The 19570-nt window shown below is 46.9% G+C and overlaps 1 protein-coding gene across 3 annotated transcripts in view; it reads left to right on the top strand.

The window, feature by feature from the left end:
* The window catches only part of LOC132456488 (E3 ubiquitin-protein ligase Midline-1-like), a 28211-nt gene extending 13337 nt beyond the window's left edge, over positions 1 to 14874 (top strand). The window contains exons 3-10 of one of the 3 annotated variants that reach the window (XR_009525490.1): positions 498 to 605; positions 4582 to 4730; positions 5274 to 5401; positions 6702 to 6845; positions 9095 to 9256; positions 11429 to 11636; positions 12243 to 12840; positions 12988 to 14874. Coding sequence is in view for 1 of the 3 variants with exons in the window: in XM_060050848.1 (XP_059906831.1) it covers positions 498 to 605; positions 4582 to 4730; positions 5274 to 5401; positions 6702 to 6845; positions 9095 to 9256; positions 11429 to 11636; positions 12243 to 12591 (1248 nt within the window). In the remaining 2 variants the exon portion in view is untranslated. Of the gene's footprint in view, positions 1 to 497; positions 606 to 4581; positions 4731 to 5273; positions 5402 to 6701; positions 6846 to 9094; positions 9257 to 11428; positions 11637 to 12242 lie in introns of all 3 variants that reach the window. The other 2 variants (XR_009525489.1, XM_060050848.1) reach the window with 2 other exon arrangements.
* The last annotated feature ends 4696 nt before the right edge of the window (positions 14875 to 19570 follow it).

Below are 19570 nucleotides of genomic sequence, written 5' to 3'. Positions count from 1 at the left end.
TTTTTAATCTCATCATCTTGATCATTTAAAAAATGTTGATTCGTTTAATAACAGTTAGTGAGAGTGTCTGTGTGTGTGTGTGTGTGTGTGTGTTTGTGTGTGTGTGTGTGTGTGTGTGTGTGTGTGTGTGTGTGTGTGTGTGTGTGTGTGTGTGTGTGTGTGTGTGTGTGTGTGTGTGTGTGTGTTTGTGTGTGTATGGTGTGTGTGTGTGTGTGTGTGTGTGTGTGTGTGTGTGTGTGTGTGTGTGTGTGTGTGTGTGAGAAAGTGAGTGTGTGAATGCATGAGAAAGTGAGTGATTTCTGTGTCGGACATAGCTTCAGGTTTTTGTGTGATATATTGTGTGTGTGAAAGAAAGCGAGTTTGTGTGGAGGACTTAGTTTGTGTGTGAGAGTGGATTTGTGTTGTACGTCTACATGCGTGTGCGAGCTCTGTCCATCCATGCGGCCGATGTAGGCCACATGTTTGTGCGTTGAGACGGGGTCCCTCTCGCCTCCCAGGTGAACGCGTCGCGGCAGGAGGGCAAGCTGCTGGAGGAGTGCGACCTCCTCATCGAGATCATCCAGCAGCGGAGGCAAATCATCGGCTCCAAGATCAAGGAGGGCAAGGTAGGAGACCCCTCCGTGCAGCTTAAGCCTGGTACCAGTCAGGGGCGATGTCAGGCAAAGAAATACATAAATAAATAAATGAATAATGGTACGGTCCACCCCATGTGCCATGTTCCTTTTCTGACGAAATTTTGCAAATTGTATACAAAATAATTACGTAAAATTATAGAAAAATAAAAAGGATCAGAGCTACTTCTATTACATCTCATTGTATTTCTGATTGTGTTTAGAAGTACAAAAGAGTGAAATGATTAGCCTTGGTTCCTCAACAGTCACATAGCAGCCACAATACAAGATCAATTGAATAAAGATAAGTAAAAGAATAAAAGGAAACATCAGTAGCATCATCAATAGATCAGTTAGCGAAGGATTCACACTTCTTCCTCTTCTAAATGAGTGAGGACACCCCGCCCCTCCACCCTTACTTCTGCTACACCCTTATCACTACACCCTGACCCCGCTGAACCCTGCCCACTAAGTCCCGCCCCATTCAGTCTATCGTGCCTCCCTTTATAATCCATCATGTGTTTATTTACTATTCATGCTCTTGCGCTTTTTTTTTGCACTTAATAAGGTTTTAACCCGGCAACCTAGTAGTCATGTATTTTTTTTTTCTTTCATCTTCTTAAGCGTTAACCATTAACAACGTTCTAGATGACTCTAAAGGGGATTTTAACATGGCAACATTCCAAACATTATTGAAGCTAATATTCAAACCCGCTTCAAAACCCGCGAGTTGAATTTCGAGCACGCCCATCGTACCCGTCCTAACTTGATTAATTTACAAAAGTAGTAAAAAGTTAGACGACAGCGGTATTAACCTCTCAAACTTTGTGAGTGATGCCCTGAGTCGGTGACGTCACCCAGCCACTGGGAGACAGAACAAACTGAATCCTGCTGGAATCCCCGTCGCTCCGTCGAGAGCGCCCGTCTCTGGGTTTGATTGATCGGGGCTGGGGAGCTCAGGGCCCAGTCATCGCTCACGCTCGCTCGCGTTATGAACGAGGGGCGATCGATAAACCCCCCCCGTGGGTGTGACTCATCACTCGCCAAGCGTGCCGCCACGTGTGTGCGTGTGTGTGTTTGTGTGTTTGTGTGTGGGAGTTGGCCTGTGTTTGTGTGTTTGTGTTTTTTTTTTTTTTGTGACATTACGTGTCTTTGGTTTTAGGGGTGTGTGTGTGTGTGTGTGTGTGTGTGTGTGTGTGTGTGTGTGTGTGTGTGTGTGTGTGTGTGTGTGTGTGTGTGTGTGTTTATGTGTTTGGATTTTTTGAGTGTGAGAAAAGGTGTGTTTGGTTTTAGGTTTGGTTTTAGGTGTGTTTGGTTTTAGGTTTTAGGTTTGTGAGATTTGGTGTGTGTTTCTGTGTGTAGACCTATGTTTGTGAAAGAAATTCAGAGGTTAGAAAAACAAATACAATTTAATAAATTGAACCCCACAAATAATCGTTACCATACAGAGAACAGACAAATTTGCCATTCTTTACTCGTGTCCAAACCTTTTCTCGTTTTACTTCCAAGCTAGACATTTTCATTAAAGAGCGTTTTTTCACCCAGGCGATTCGGTCACTCAGGTCATCTGCAGCGCAGCGTGAACAGAGGGTGAACTTCCTGGCTGCCGCCCCGCAGATGGGACGAAACGTTTTGGCCGTTTCACCGGAAATCCCAGAGCATATGGAAAGGGGAATTCATTTGGACCCGAAAGCCGGGTTTGTTGTCCATTAAAAGCCGGGTCTTACAGCTCTCTCCTTTCATGACAAAAACGCCCCCCCCCCCCCCAAAAAAAACAACAACAACGATCGTTTATCAACCGAATGTTTTACTGGGTCTTGGGAGAAGTAAAAAAAAAAAAGGTGAAAGGGGAAAATAGTGTCCTCTTTTGAGTAGGATTTCTGAGAAAACGAAATAGTCCATCAGTAAAATGCTAAATGGACTGCATTTATGTAGCGCTTTTCTATCCAGTATCCGCTCAAAGTTTTTTTACATTATTGCCTGTCATTCACAGATTCACGTACACATTCACATACCGACAGCAGAGTCAACCACATAAGTTGACAGCTAGCTCGTCAGGAGCAGTCAGGGTGAGGCGTCTTGCTCAAGGGGCACTCCAATACACAGCTAGGAGGAGCCGGGGATTGAACTAGCAACCCTCGGGTTAGTGGTCAACCTCCTCTACCTCCTAAACTAAGCTGTTGTTCCCCGTCCCATGTGATCTCCGCTAAGTGCACATCCTCCAGGGGTATCACCTCAAATCGGGATTTGCCATGTGGTTGTTGCTATGTCTGCAGAACCCGACATCGGGATTAGGTCTCCATGCACCAAAGAGCTCACCTCCCCTCTTCCTTTCTGATTGGCCCAGGTTGCACGGTTTCTGTCGCCAAGAAAAAGTCGGAAGATTCTGGGTTCGATTGCCCGATGTCTGCAGCCTACTTGTAGGCATCCTTGCGCGATATGTCCATAACCCCTACCTGCTCTTTAATGATAACAAACAAGTTATATGTATTTATATGCACGGATACGAATAGATTCAATTTCAGCTAGATTACTATCATAACATTGGGAAAGCATTTCTTCATACAATAGGATTAAGCAAAACTATTTTACTGATAAAAGACCTTAAGTTGCGGTTTTTTTCAGGCAAAGCCTTGATGAGAATGCGGCGGATGCAGTTTATAAAAGAGTGTTTTTGCAAAGAAAAGACAAAATGGGGCATTTGACCTCATTCCACTTGCCGTCCCAAATCTGCCACTTTGAATATCTCCAGCCTCCCGGAGAACGTGGGTCTGAAAAGAAGGAGAAATAACGAGAGAGTGAATAGCTAGCCTTAAAAATAAAAAATGGCCACAACAGGATTACACTGATAAGCAGACAACTCACGCTGTTATCGAGACGCTAATTCTATGATCTGTTTCTATGATTTCACGGTTTAAGGCTCAGTGGCTTAGATGCAGACGCTGGCGTTTTTTCTTTCTATAGTTTGTGTTGTTGCCTAAAGCCTGGAAGCTTAGTCATAGAAGCAGTTCGGTAGAATGTGACGTTTTGTGTATTTCAATAGCCTCCGCCGAAACCACACAAACATCTGCATAGTTCACAAGGTCACTTACCAAGGGCCAATCAGCTGTCCCCAGACAAAACCCACCATCTCCATCCTCAATAACTCTCGTTTTTTCCCCTCCCTCCCTCCATTCAATCCTCCCCCCCCCAACATCTCCATTTTGTCCTCTCTTCATCACTCCTTCCATCCATCACTCTTAAACAACCGCAAAACATCTGCACTCCTTGCTCCCTCACTCCTCCTCTTCCCACCTCCTCCTCCCTCCCTCCCTTTCTCTCCTCACCCCTCCCTCCCTCTTACACCCTCCCACCCTCTTTTAACGTCTCTACTTTTCCTCTCTAACCTCCCTCATCTGTCCCAAACCCCTTTTCCTCTATCGCTACAACCCCACCTCTCCTCTCACCCTCCCTCCATCATCTCCAAACTCCCTCCCTCCCTCCCCTCCCCTCCCTCCCTCCCTCCCTCCCTCCCCTCCCTCCCTCCACCATATCCGGCCCGACTCTCCTCTCCACCCCTCCCTCCCTCTTCTCCCTCCCTCCATCATCTCCAAACTCCCTCCCTCCCTCCCCTCCCTCCCTCCCCCCCTCCCTCCCTCCCTCCCCTCCCTCCCTCCACCCTCTCCGGCTCAACCTCTCCTCTCCACCTTTCCCTCCCTCCCTCCCTCCCCTCCCTCCCTCCACCCTCTCCGGCTCAACCTCTCCTCTCCACCTTTCCCTCCCTCCCTCCCTCCCTCCCTCCCTCCCCTCCCTCTCTCCACCCTCTCCGGCCCAACCTCTCCTCTCCACCCCTACCTCCCTCCATCCCCTCCAACCTTTCCTCTCCACCTCTCCTCTCCATCTGAAACCCCGCCTCTCCATCCTCTCCACCCCCTCCTCTCCATCTCTCTGACCCCACCTACACCTCCACCCCCCCCCCCCCCCCCCCCAGACGGTGCGCATGAGGAAGCTGGCCCAGCAGATCTCCACCTGCCAGCAGTGCATCGAGCGCTCCTCCTCCCTCATCACGCAGGCGGACCAGACGCTGAAGGAGACCGACCACGCCCGCTTCCTGCAGAGCGCCAAGGGCATCACCGAGAGGTGAGGGGAGGAGCGGTTAGGGGCGGCCATTTTGGGAGACTCGAGTGACGTTCCTCTAGAAAGTTAGATACATAAAAACATTATTGTCCACTGAATTAACAGACATTGGAAATTCGTCTTTGGCAAACTGGCAACATAAAACCCATAAAACTTTACAACAAAAAGTAAAGTTACATACATACAGAAGGCCTTTAGGTGGTGTGCTGTGGTAATGATGCAGAGTGACCCGCAGCTGTCAACAGGAAAGAGAATTTATAACTATTCGGTTTTCCTTGGTTCCGATTGGTTCCAAGTTGCTAGTTCATCTCCCTCGTATGTGCTTTGAAAAGACTTGACTGATCATTATGTTGAAAGAAACTATTAAAGCATTGGACGATTTATGCAATGACAAAACTTTAGAAAGAGTCTAAAATTACGACCTTCGGTTATCGACTGGAGTCGCCCCAGTAAACATCTATACCCTCAAATAATTCTGGTGGATAATTCAGCCACTGTCACGATGCATCACTTATTCCCGACGAATTTCCCGATGTGCTATCCAAGGGTTTCCATGGCGACGGCGTCCACCCAGGTGCTGATCCCGGAGATCAACCTGACGGACAACTTCGACTCGTTCGCCCTGGACTTCACTCGGGAGAAGAAACTTCTGGAGAACCTGGACTACCTGACGGGTAAACAAAAACTCTATTATATATAATATATAAAGCCTGCAACATGCAGGGGAAGGACTTTAAAGGTGTCGTTTGGGAGGAGGAACGGAGGCCTGCAATGTTATTGAGTATTTTTCTTTAAAGCAGAGGGGTGTGTGTGTGTGTGTGTCTGTGTGTGTGTGCGTGTGTCTGTGATGAAAGAGGCTACGCTGGAGGGTCCTCGGCAGAAAGTGAATCATCACTGGAGAGAGAGAGAGAGAGAGAGAGAGAGAGAGAGAGAGAGAGAGAGAGAGAGAGAGAGAGAGAGAGAGAGAGAGAGAGAGAGAGAGAGAGAGAGAAAGGCAGAGAGAGAGAGAGAGAGAGAGAGAAAGGCAGAGAGAGAGAGAGACAGGCAGGGAGAGAGATGAAGGCAGAGAGGCAGAGAGAGACAGAACGAGAGAGATGCAGGAAGACAGAGAAAGAGTTTCCAGAGGAATAAGTTTCCCTGTTAGAATTATTATTTGCATTTCATTCTTGGTTCATTTGGTATATTGAAAGTTAACTGAATTGCCTTTTTTTATTTTGTTATAGCTTAGAATACCACAGCCAATAAAAAGCCAATCCTCCTCCCTGATAAAGGCAGAATAAAATTGTGGTTATATTTTGATGCGATAAAACTGATTATCGTTCTTCTCCTGTGAATACGGCGCCGTAGTGAGGTCATGCTCAACACAAACTGATCAGCAACACAACAAAGTACAGAAAGATCTTAGATCTTCATGCTGCCAGGTTGAGAAACAAAGGTCCACAGCACCAATCACAACAACATATGGACATATAGGTTAAGGGTCCATTCAGTGTCCATGCTTTGCATTGACCGGGCACACATTTTAAAGCGGTCCTATTTTACCACCTGTGTGAGTGGGATTGCCCCCCCTATCTTAACACCATTTGTGAGTGTGATTGATCCCCATTTTACCATCATGTATGAATGGGGATTGGCCATTATGAGCAGTTTCAAAATCTGGCCTGCCCTGTGAGTTAGTGACACCACAAGTGGGAGACTCCACCTTGACGGATGCTGGATAGGTCATCCTATCAGTTGGGGCAGTCCACTCGGCAGCGCTGGCCCTTTAAAAGATATTTAAAGGGCCAGCTTTCTATACATTTAAAAGGCCATCAGCGCAAACAAGATCATTAAAAACCTCAAAAGGGGAAACAAAAGCAAACAAAGACCACTTGCAACGGAATGGTAGCCCTGATTGGAAAGTTAACCTTTGCACCCATGTCCATATCCCCTCCCTCCTCCCTCCTCCCTCCTCCCCCCCTTCCTCCCCCACAGCTCCGACCGCGCCCAACATCCGGGAGGAGCTGAGCACCGCCTCCTACGACACCATCAGCGTCCACTGGACCTCTGACGACGAGTTCTCCGTCGTCTCCTACGAGCTCCAGTACACCATCTTCACCGGGCAGGCCAACATTGCCAGTGAGTGTTCAGAAAATGCCCTTCAGAATGCCTGACCCCCTGACCCCCATGACTCCACCATTAATGAGCACTTTCAGGTTCTGCCCACGGCCCTTTAATTCATGTCCAATGAGGAAAGGTTTGGGGCATTATGGCTTCCTCACCAGGTGACCGGGTGGTAACCATGTCAGCCAATCAGAGGTGATACCCTGTGGTGAACCGAGAGAGGGAGACATGTATTGCAAATCAACGTTCAGTCGGTATCCGGGTTTCGTTGTTCTTTAATAACCGGTCACGGTCGCACCGGTCCATTAGCGCAACGTTTAAGAGCGTACGTCTTAATCGTGGGGTTGCTGGTTCGATCCCCCTTTTGTGGCTTATTGATGTTGCATTGAGGATCAGGGTTCGATTGGTCACATTAGGATTCAAGATGATGTAGTGTTTCTCTAACGAGGGGAGTAACATTGTGAATGTAATGAATCACTTTTTAATGTGTTTGCTAACTTTTCTCCATTAACGATAGCTTTTGTAATGTTAACGGCAACTTCCCTGACGTTATTGGAAACTTTGCCGCTGACTTTATTGGCTGAAGGGGTTGCCTAGTCTTAACCTCTTGATGCAATGTGTGCCCAAGTGTGTCGCATGCTTGAGTGCACGTGAAGTCGAGCGTGGATTCGAACGCATACACACACACACACACACACGCGCGCACACACACACTGACACACTCGTAGATCTGCATCACCAGATATCTATACTTAGTTCCATCTCAAATTGACATCAAGGTTACGTAGAATAACCTGATGCACACACACGCGCACACACACACACACACACACACACACACACACACACACACACACACACACACACGCACACACGCATGCACGCACGCGCACACGCACACAGAACTGGGAATTCGAAAGACACCATGTGGCTCCATGAACATAGACACACAAATGGCCCCACATAGACACACAGCCACACACACACACATAGTAACACACAGACACACACAGCCAGCCGGCCCGCCTGTGTGCCATCGAAGCGAGGGCCTGGCAGTGCTGTGTGGCCAATGAGGTGTGAATGACTTCCTCCTGGGCCCCAAACACACACACACACACAGACACACACACACACAGACACACACACACACAGGGGCCCCGTCGCGCTGCCTTCTGGCCCCTGTCCACGCGCCGCTCAGACGGAGCCCCTCTTGTCACAAACGACTCTAAACACGCTACGCCGGGCGGCGCTAGGCTACGCTAATCTCTGCTATGCTAAGCTACGCTAGAGCACTGAGGCTCGGAGAGGGGATGTGTCTGAATGGGAGGAACACGGTGTTGGGAATCAGAATAAGGGCCTTCATTTTTTCCCCAGGGCGACATGTTTGTTATTACAGGATTTTCTTTGTGTGTTTGTCGCGCCACGATAGGAATTCAGCAGGTAATACAATATATATAAAATATAATTTAGTATTTTATATATATATATATATATATAAGTAGCCCAGTGCTCATACATTAAAGTTTTGGCGAAGGGTGAATCATCACAAGTGGGTCTCGTCTTTATTTAAAGAATTATGGTTAATACGATATATTACCTCTTCCAGTTGACGGAGGGTCACTGGTATAAATGATGGCTCAGACAAGGAGCAGTGGCAGGGAATTTGATGACAGTGTTTCAGCGACTCTCTCTGCTCATACGAAAGGGTCGCCCTGAAGTGCAAAACACAACTGCAAATCAGAAAACCCGACAGCAAATCAGAAAATACAACAATTTGCTGTCGTGTTTTGCACTTCAGGGCCACCGTACATATGTACTGGAGCTGAATTCTTTCAGTCGGTTTCATTTTTCTCACAATACAGTTTCGCACCCATGACATTCTTTTAAACAAAGTACATCGATTTTTTTTGTGGAATTCTCTTGATTTGGAATGTGCCATTGATATTAGTAAACCCTCGCGGGAAAATGTCACAGAGATTTACATCGAAAAGCAAACTCTTATCTTTACCGCCATTTCCTCCCACCCAACTTTTCCTGTTCCTAGCGCCACGATAAAAAAAGATAAGATAAGATATAACTTTATTAATCCCCCGTAGGAGAAATTTGTTGATGCGTCTAATGACGTGGGCGTGGTCACATGACGTTCAGATGTGTCACATTTCAAGGGCGGGGCTTAGCCTCTCCATTCCAGTCCTCAAGGACTCACCGCTCCCAACCCTCATCCCTCCCCCACCGCCCTCTCCCTCCGCCCCCCCCCCTCCCAGGCTTGTGCGACTCCCTGGACAGCTGGATGATCGTGCCCAACATCAAGCAGAACCACTACACGGTGCACGGCCTGCAGTGCGGCACCAAGTACGTGTTCGTGGTGAGGGCCATCAACCAGGCGGGCAGCCGCAGCAGTGAGCCGGGGACGCTCAAGACCAACAGTGAGTGGAGACCCGGTTAGCATGCTAACCCATTTTAGCACGCTAACCGCTTGTTCAAGTTGAAGCACCTTCACGATCGCCCTTGACCGTTTTCCACTTCCATCGTCAACAAGACAATCATCGTCATCCTCATCATGCTAACCCCTGTTTGCACGCCTACCCCTGCTAGCACGATAAACCCTGTTAGCATGCTAATCTCTTTTAGCACATTAACCGCTGTTAGCACGCTGATCACTGTTAGTATGATAACCGCCACCTTCATGTTCGCCACCGCCGTCAACGTCTACACTTCCATCGTCATCATCACAATCATCTTCATGCTTACCCCAGTCAGCATCGCGACTGTCACTTTGATGATCGCCGCTGCCTCCACCACCGCTACGCCCATCGACACCACAACATCCACCACCACCACCACCACCACTATCCTCATAACAACAACCATTCCCAACCACCGCCTCCACCACCACCACCACCACCACCACAACATCTACCACCACCACTACCACCCCAACAACATTCACCACCAACACCACAACATACACCACCACCACCATGACAACATCCACCACCACCACCACCACCACCAACACAACATCCACCACCACCAGCACCACCACTACAACATCCACCAACACCACCACAACAACATCCACCTCCACGACAACATCCACCACCACCTGCACCACCACCAACACAACATCCACCACCACCAGCACCACCACTACAACATCCACCAACACCACCACAACAACATCCACCTCCACGACAACATCCACCACCACCTGCACCACCACCAACACAACATCCACCACCACCAGCACCACCACTACAACATCCACCAACACCACCACAACAACATCCACCTCCACCACCACCTCCACGACAACATCCACCACCACCTGCACCACCACCACCACCACCACAACATCCACCACCACCACCACCACCACCACCACCACCACCACCACCGCTACGTCCTTCGACACCACAACATCCACCTCCACCACCACCTCCACGACAACATCCACCACCACCTGCACCACCACCACCACCACCACAACATCCACCACCACCACCACCACCACCACCATGACAACATCCACCACCACCAGCACCACCACTACAACATCCACCACCACCACCACAACATCCACCACCACCACCACCACCACCACCACCACCACCACCACCGCTACGTCCTTCGACACCACAACATCCACCATCACCCCATCCATCGTCATTACAACCACCCTCAATACCACCGCCAGCACATCCCCAACCCCACCCCAAAGAAACACATTAAGAACCTTTTATGAAGCATCACAAAATGCATTAACGAACACACAAACCCATCAACCATTGAGAAATAATCTCAAAACACCCGCACACGAGGCCACTCTACGATAGGGTAACATATGGCAGCCAGTCAATAAAGAGGGCGACATGAGTATGATAACCACATCGACACACGCACACACACACACACACACACACACACACACACACACACACACACACACACACACACACACACACACACACACACACACGCGCGCGCGCGCGCAAACACAAGGCAGAACCTTGGGAGTAGATCATAGAAACAGCGGCAGGAGTGAGGTGATCCGTGGTGGGACCGTCCATCATCACCCAGCCCTTATGACGGCACCAGGCCATCAGGACAAGCTGGGAGACGGTAGTAGACCACTGCTGAGAGCCCCTCAAAGCTCTGTCTCCTGCTCAGTTCAGTTCATCTCTTTGCACTTCCGTTAAGCTGTGGTACGGAGATGGTGTTGATATCCACGTCCATCCATTCATAAATCCATTCATTCACACAACCATCCATTCATAAATCCATTCATTCACACAACCATCCATTCAGTTCGGATCCATCCCTCCACCCCTCCGTCCCTTCCATTCAACATTTAATAATCGTGTCTCTTAATTTTCTACCCTCCACCCCTATCCTCGCACCTGCTGCCACCCCCTGTTCCCACCCGCTCCACCACCTCCTCCCTATCCTCCCCTACCTCCTCCACCCCTGTCCTCCTCCCCCTCCTCCCACCTCCACCTCCTCCCGCCCCTATCCTCCTCCTCCCCACTCTCCACCCCCTCCCCCCCCCCCCCCCCCCCCCCTCTCCACCCCCCCCCCCCCCCCCCCCGCCCTCCCAGGCCAGCCCTTCAAGCTGGACCCCAAGTCGGCGCACCGCAAGCTGAAGATCTCCCACGACAACCTGACGGTGGAACGGGACGAGGCCACGTCCAAGAAGGCCCACAGCCAGGAGCGCTTCACCAGCCACAGCAGCTACGGCGTGGTGGGCAACGTGTACATCGACAGCGGCCGCCACTACTGGGAGGCGCTGATAGGGGGCAGCACCTGGTGAGTGGCACCAACCTGGGAACCTCACGGAAAACCGGCGAGGAGACCAGGGGTCCAACGGGGGTTTGGCTGAGGCACAATGTCTCAAAGCTGATATAACAACGCTTGAGTCGAAGCAAGGTTTATCAAAGAGTGTGTTTCACACTGATTGAGGAGTGGACGAACACTATGTTTGTCACCCAGAAGTGTTTTCTGAATTTTCTAAACTTTCTTAACTATAGCTGAGGAAATTCAGTTGCTTTCACTTCTCAACTCCCACTTTTGTGATTCTGGAAAAATACAGTAAAACTGTTGATTTTGAGCTTGTCTGGAGCTGATTGTGGGCCAACTTGTGGATACAGTAAGGGATGCTCCTCCCTTCCTGTTTGGCCATTAAAAAGCTAAGTTCGCCCACGCTGATGCTAGGTCAAACTTGTTTTGGGGCGTTACCCCTGGACTCCCCCAAGACTGACCCCACCTTGTCTTCTTAAAGGTCAATGTTTTGTGTTACCCCCAGGCCTTTATATCTGTCGATATTCATTATTAATCAAAGTCAAAGACGACTTTCACTTTCGGCGTGAATTCGCGACCCAACTTTGATACATACGTCCTGTCGTCTCCCCTCAGGTACGCCGTGGGCATCGCCTACAAGTCGGCACCCAAGCACGAGTGGATCGGCAAGAACTCTGCCTCGTGGGTGCTGTGCCGCTGCAACAACTCGTGGGTGGTGCGCCACAACAGCAAGGAGCTGACGGTGGAGCCCTCCCCCCACCTGCGGCGGGTGGGTGTCCTGCTGGACTACGACGCGGGCGACCTGAGCTTCTACGACGCGTTGGGCTCGCAGCACCTGCACACCTTCAACGTGTCCTTCGCCCAGCCCGTGTGCCCCGTGTTCAACGTGTGGAACAAGTGCCTGACGGTGCTGACCGGCCTTCCCATCCCCGACCACCTGGAGGCGCTAGAGCCCCTCAGCTGAGGTCCGGGAAGGAGGGTGGGTGGGAGCGGGGCCATCGGGAGGGTGGGAAGGGAGGGTACTTGGAAGGTTGTCCTTGGATGGCGGTATATACGGAAGGCAGTCCTCGGGAAAAGGGTTCTTCAGAAAGCGGTCCTCGGAGATCTGTCGTCGGGAAGCGGTCTTCGGAAAGCGGTCTTCGGATAGCGGGCTTCAGATAGCGTTCTTCGCAAAGCGGTCTCATAAGGTGTCTTAAAAATCGGAAGATTGCCTGTTGCCTCACGGTCCTCACAAAGAGGTCCTCATAAAGCAGTCCTCATAAGATGGTCCTCATAAAGACGTCCTCATAACGTGGTCCTCAAAGCAGTCCTCGTAAAGTGATCCTCACAAAGAGGTCCTCATATTGCGGTCCTCATAAAGCGGTCCTCACAAAGCGGTCCTCGCAAAGAGGTCCTCGCAAAGAGGTCCTCATAGAGCGGTCCTCATAAAGCGGTCGTCATAAATAGGTCCTCACAACCCGGTCCTCACAAACCGGTCCTCACAAAGTGGTCCTCACAAACCGGTCCTCACAAAGAGGTCCTCACAAAGTGGTCCTCACAAAGCTGTCCTCGTAAGGGGTGTTAAAAAACAGAGGGGCTCACCTGGTGCCTCATAAGACGGTCCTCATAAAACCACATAAAAATTTGACGTTATTTTACAGTGTGTATAAATGATGATGACTGAAAGGAAGAAGAAAGAAGAAAATGATACTGCTTCCCCTCTTCGTTGTTCTTTTGAAAGGCTCACCAATGGCCGGACGGGTGAAGCCAAGTTGGTCTCGGGTAAACGGGCATAACATCGACAGTATTGACTCAATCCAATTTACTCTGCACGTTGGGCTACTCTTATTAGCGTTGTTATTACGATGAAAGACTCGGACCGGGAGAATAAAATGGAAGAAAGCCAGAAACTCTATTGGACTGTGTGTCAGCGGCTAGTCCGTACGTCGAAGCACAACACCGAGGACACACATAGAACACGGAAACGTTACAGTACACCCTCCTTGGGACCCCATCACAGACTCACACTCACAAGTACACTTTACACTGACGCACACACCGGTTGTGTAAATAGACGGAGATATTAGATGCTTATTTTGTAAGTCATTCCTGTTCCAATGTCCTAATTCAACCAATATAGCCATTATTATTGTTTTACCTGGATTATTTAACAGTGGATGTTAGACACTAAATTATATTTAAGATAATTATAATAATGAGGTCAAATGAAAAACTATTTTTTAACTAAATTGACTGTAGAAGTATAAATACATTTACATGGTTTCTTCTGTGTTTGCACAATATTTATTAATGTTCTTGTAGGTGAAGCCCGGTGAAATATAGTACAGTTTGGTGCAATTAACATGCATTTACATATTGTACATATTGTACTTCTGTAGTTTATTTTGACATTTCTTCCGTTTCTTTTTTTTTTCCTACTATTGTTTCCAATTCTACATAATATGTCTGAGTTATAGCATTAGCTTAGCTTAGCTAGGATAAATGCCCGCTCAAAACAGTTTTCATGTTCTTTTACATTCGCTTTTTTTTCAGTTTGATACACAATGGTTGGGTTTGTGAAGCTTTTTGTGGCACATTTTAAACCGTTAGTAATGAATTGCTAACAAATAGTGTTGACACTTAAAAAGAAAAAGGTATCTTTGACATACTTTCATAATGTTTGTCATTGCTTGCTTCTTTGCATCCCATAGTTTTACAATGTTGAACAATAAGTTTCTCCTTCTAGATCCAAATAAAAAAGGCAGAGCTTTTATTTTGATGGGGCAATGTAAATTATGTCATGTATCCTGTCATTATCTCCCAGTCACTACAAACACCTGTCGAGATCCACACTAGCTCTTCTCAGCTATTCTGGGGGGAAAAATAATTTTGGCACAAAATGTTGATACAATATTAATGCATCTCACCTTTTTGCCATCATAAATACCAGGTACACCTAAACCACATATTTTCCTTTGAGTATTTGTGGTAAACCTAATCTTGATGTCTATGTCTCATCAACAAAACATTTTGACTTATTTTTTATTGTATTAAGATGCATATATATGGTAAATATATATATAAGTTAATGTTTCAATTTGACACTCGTTGTCGAACATGTTAGGTGTAATTATGGATATTCTAAAGAAATTGTTTTATATTTTGAGAATGCAAGAGCTTGCATCACTGTAAACTTCCATCATTAACCCCTCCAGCGAGATACGGATGAGAAAGGCAAAGAATAAAAGTGGATTTGAGTTATATGTTTTATGGCTTTCAGGCTTAATGCTTTGTCTTTACACTGAAGCTCAAACGATGACTATAAACTATGACATGTACACTAAATACAAATTCATAGAATATAATCACACACACATGGAAACATTCACACAGATAATGCTATCTTTAGTTAACAATCTGCATTACATTAAAAGGACAATATGTCACGAATGAACAGTACTTAATCATAATGTTTTGGTGTCTGTTTGCTACGATTTGCTGTTCTCCAATTACCACCCGCTCGCCAAATTGGAAACGACTTGGCCAACAAATGCAGCGTTCTGCAGCAATGGTAGCAAGCAAAAACGAAGTGGATCAACAGAGATTCTACCCTATTCTTCCTGACCTAAAAAGCCTTGTTGTCTGAGTCACCAGAGCCGTGCTAAAGCACAAGTAAATCTGTGAGTGGCATTTGAAAGATGGTGCCAGGCTTAGAGCACAGAAGGGTGTCAAGATAATTCGTAAACAATGCACAAACTGGAAACGTACACTTCAGCTGATTAACTTAGTTTAGGAACCGTCATCGCTTGACATTGCTGAAATAGGATGATCGCGCTTGCCTCCAAACGTAATGTTGCCCCCGGCCACTCGCTTTAACTCTCCGATATTGTGAATTTCGGCGGCAATACCCCTTTTAAAAGCTAGGGGTCAATGTGACATATTGTACCTTTTTATAAATACACAATAATAACACTGACACACACCGATATAACATTTCTCACACATAATGTTAACTTTAAATTAAAAGTCGCTTCAATATTTATATTCAACATAAAGGGGCTGTTTATGAGCCGCTTACTCATTATTCCTGACGCGTTGATAAAATGTTGAAGACTTAACGGAGCGAGGAAGGCCGTGAGTTACGACTTTTATGCGCTTATCAGGGGGAGGAAAATACAAGATTCAGTTGGGCTTTACAATATGTAACATCAGAGGACTTTTACTTTGACACGCAGCCCTGACTCCATTGATAACGCAGTCAGCGGACGGTCTGACAGCTCCGCAAATAACCTGCCAGCTTCCAACACAGGGGGAGGGGGGGAGGGAGGTAATCCTCCCAGAACACGTGTACCATCCACAGGTCTGGCACGTTTCCTGGCGGAACATCCTGTGGAAACAGGAAACTGGGGGTTCCTGTGGAGTCGGACATGTCTCGTTCCTGCCTCTCACACGAATGCTTGATTGTCTGACGGGAGACTGACAGCGGAGTAAACGAACAGCGCTTGGCTAAACGGTGACGGCAGGGGCGGTCTGTGTGTGTGTGTGTGTGTGTGTGTGTGTGTGTGTGTGTGTGTGTGTGTGTGTGTGTGTGTGTGTGAATGTTTGTGTGTGTGTGTGTGTGTGTGTGTGTGTGTGTGTGTGTGTGTGTGTGTGTGTGTGTGTGTGTGTGTGTGTGTGTGTGTGTATGCAGTGCTGTGTAAACCAGCCTCAAAGAGGAAATTCATATGCGTGCGTTTTTGTATGTAGGTATTTGTGTGACCTTCCAAATGGTTTACACAGCACCATTCAAAAACAAGGAGAGAGAGAGAGAGAGAGAATGCTCTGCATATTCAACATTTATGTTTCGCCCATCTCTTATATTTAGCTCCTTCTGGCTTCTCTCACGTGCAAACTTTCCATTCTCAAGGTTTCAGCATCTCGGTTGATATAAGGACACAGAAAAAAACAACACAATATGCTTGAGACAAAAAAAATCGACCCACGTTTAATAAATCATGTACTTTACTATAGGTAATGACCTCACAGTATGACCTTCTCCGGGGCGCAGATGCTTTAGGCGTTGCTCGGCCGATAGGATTTCTCACTAACCCTAAGTGTGTGTTTTGTCCCGGAGCCCAGCCTGAATTTCTCTGAGAAATCGATGAGAACAACCAATATTCTCTTTTAAGCAAAACACAGCGCGAGGCCCGAGACGCATTTCATAGCTTTTATTTTTGGTACATATTTCCTGATTATTTGATTATTGCTTACCTTCTACCTCGTTAATGAAAAATCCCCCCCCCCCCCCCCCCGATATTCACAAGTGCTTAAAAAATAAAAAGTTAACGCATCATTGTATCAAAAACCAACAAATTCAGGATATTTATTAAAAAAATCGGAATGGTTTGTGTTGTGGAGTTTGTGTTGATGATGGCTGGTTTAAGCAGCCTCACCTGGCCTGATTCAGAGTTATTACATCCGGGGGCTGTGTGAGGCTTCAGGCTGTTTTGCATTGAGTAATCAAGGCACCGTGTGTGTGTATATACCTGCCATCACCACACACACTTACACAGAAAAAACACACATGTAATATGTTTGCGTGCATCACAGGTGTGCACACAGCCCAAGGGACTAATCAGCCTGACTTGGGCCAGGTGAGGCTGCTTCAACCAGCAACTCTACTTTGCTAATCCAAATTGCACTTTACCTGACAAAGGGAATTCTGGGTAACATCGGAGATTTTTACGGTTGGGAAACAAATTCTATTTTTTTTTAGAAATAAACACAATCAAAGCACAACATTAAACACACTGGGGAAAAACTCCCAACGAGTCCAAAACTTTAAATATATTGTGCGTTGTGCTTGGAATTTATTTGTTTCCATCCCCCACCCTCTCCCTGCATATTCCCCCTCTTACGAAGCACCTGTCAAGCGCTGCATTCAAACTTTTTATGATTTATCTCCTCCACCGTCTTTGTGAGGACCGACATGGGAAAGGAGAGCAGCACAAGCAGTCTCTACAGCCGACACAACACCATAAAGACAGGCTTCCCTTTGGTCTCCTCAACACACCTGCAGCCCTAACCGGGGACATCGTGTTCCCTCTTCATTTCCTGGGCCTTAGGGTGGTGTTGGTGGGTTTGTGTGTTTGTGTGTGTGTGTGTGTGTGTGTGTGTGTGTGTGTCTCCTTGTACGTATTCACGTGTGTGTGTGTCCTTGTATGTATTGACGTTTCTGTGTCCGTGTCGCTGTATGTATTCACGTTTGTGTGTTTGAAACCGTTCTCCCTAAGTATGAAATTATATATATTCTCTTTAGCCTTTTTGGAAAAGACCCCTAAACCCTTACACTTGATATACAACAGTCTTGCAGCACCTGTAAACACCCACCAGGTGGCACTGTGGACATTTTGCTCAGCGAACAAGAAATCTCCAAACTAATCAACACGATTGGAGCAAATAAACGTAATCTGCTATATAGTTATCTATGAACTCTAACGGCAGGCACGATTGAATCAAAAACAATTATCGACGAGAAATGTGTTTCGCGAAAGGTTCTGAATGTTCATCCTGAAGATCAATATGCAATTTCAGAGCTGGTATGTTTGGTCTAAGTTTCATATGAGCCTGCAGTGAAAGCAGCAATGGCCGCACTACACTCCCAGTGCACACACAAATTGTAAATCTATAGCCTAATAGGATATTGGAGCCCACACATGAACATTAAGACACGCGTGCACCCACACACACACACACGCACACGCATACACACAAATTCTAGACACTGTGAGGATGACTCTCCCCTAATAATTCACTCATCGATATGTTTATTAGTAAATTAGCTATTGAGTTGTTAATTTAGTTTTCAATGTTGACAGTATGTTGCGTTCTCCTGCCTTTGTTTAACTCTTTGCAAAGTATGAATGCTTTGAATCTCAGTTCTGGCCTTAGAAATATTGGAGATTAGGCTTGGCTAGCATAGAACGCACGCATGAAAATGTTACTTTTCCTCTGTTTCTCCAGTTTATTTCATTTGACAGGTTATCGCGTTGGCATTCTGTATGGCCGCCTCACAAGGTCGATTAAAGATACCAACACAAACGTTCATTGAAAAAACTAAAATTTAAAAGCGAACACGCAAAATGACAGCTAACATGCGTTTAAATTGTTAGCAACCTTTCCAAACTTCTATCTACCTATTAGTAGCGACATAATGGCAAATATCTATGTATACAGTATATATATAAATACATCTACAGTATATACATATATATAAATATGAGGACGATGGCTGGTTGAAGCAGCCTCACCTTGCTTGAGTCCGGTTGATTGGTCTCAGGGGCTGGGTGAGGGGGCACACCTGTTGATCTTTGACCAATCAATCAATCAAACAGACCCTCCCCCTCCGAAGATATGAAGGACTTATTTCAAGGTAATGCAAACTTAAACATTCTTATTTTCATGGGATTATACACCAATTAAAAACAATCTGCATAAGAGTTGGTGGCACCTTGGTGATGCTTAATTAATTAAAGGCTTTTTTTGTTGTTGCTTTTTTCACCGTTATCCATGCAGTCTCTCTCTATTTTAAACTACGGTGTGTCAGTATCATGAATCTATCACGTTTACCGCCTTTTGTGAGTGTTCAAAGTTCAAAGTTCAAAGTTCAGGCATTCAAAAGCTTTATTTTTTAAGTTCAACTCTCAGGATGAAACTGTAGAATAGAGAGGTGGGAGGGCGAGCGTTGGTTGGTTTTATTTCCAGTGTTGTGTTGCGGCCGATTGCGTGGCCTCAAGGCCGACCAGCAGACTCAGACGGGCAGACCCTGAAAAGTCTTTTCAGCCAGCGCACTTCTTTCAGACGTTTCCTCTCTTTTGCTTCAAACCTCACCTGCTCACCTCCTCTCTCTCGCTCTGTTTGTATCTCTCCTGCTCTCTCTCTCTTTCTTCTTTTCAACCTTTCTCTTTCTTCTTTTCAACCTCGTT

This window comes from Gadus macrocephalus, chromosome 4 (genome assembly GCF_031168955.1).
Source record: "Gadus macrocephalus chromosome 4, ASM3116895v1".
NCBI classification, from domain to species: domain Eukaryota; kingdom Metazoa; phylum Chordata; class Actinopteri; order Gadiformes; family Gadidae; genus Gadus; species Gadus macrocephalus.
The sequence above is the reverse complement of the archived record's forward strand: the minus strand, read 5'-3'. Positions and strand labels throughout refer to the sequence as shown.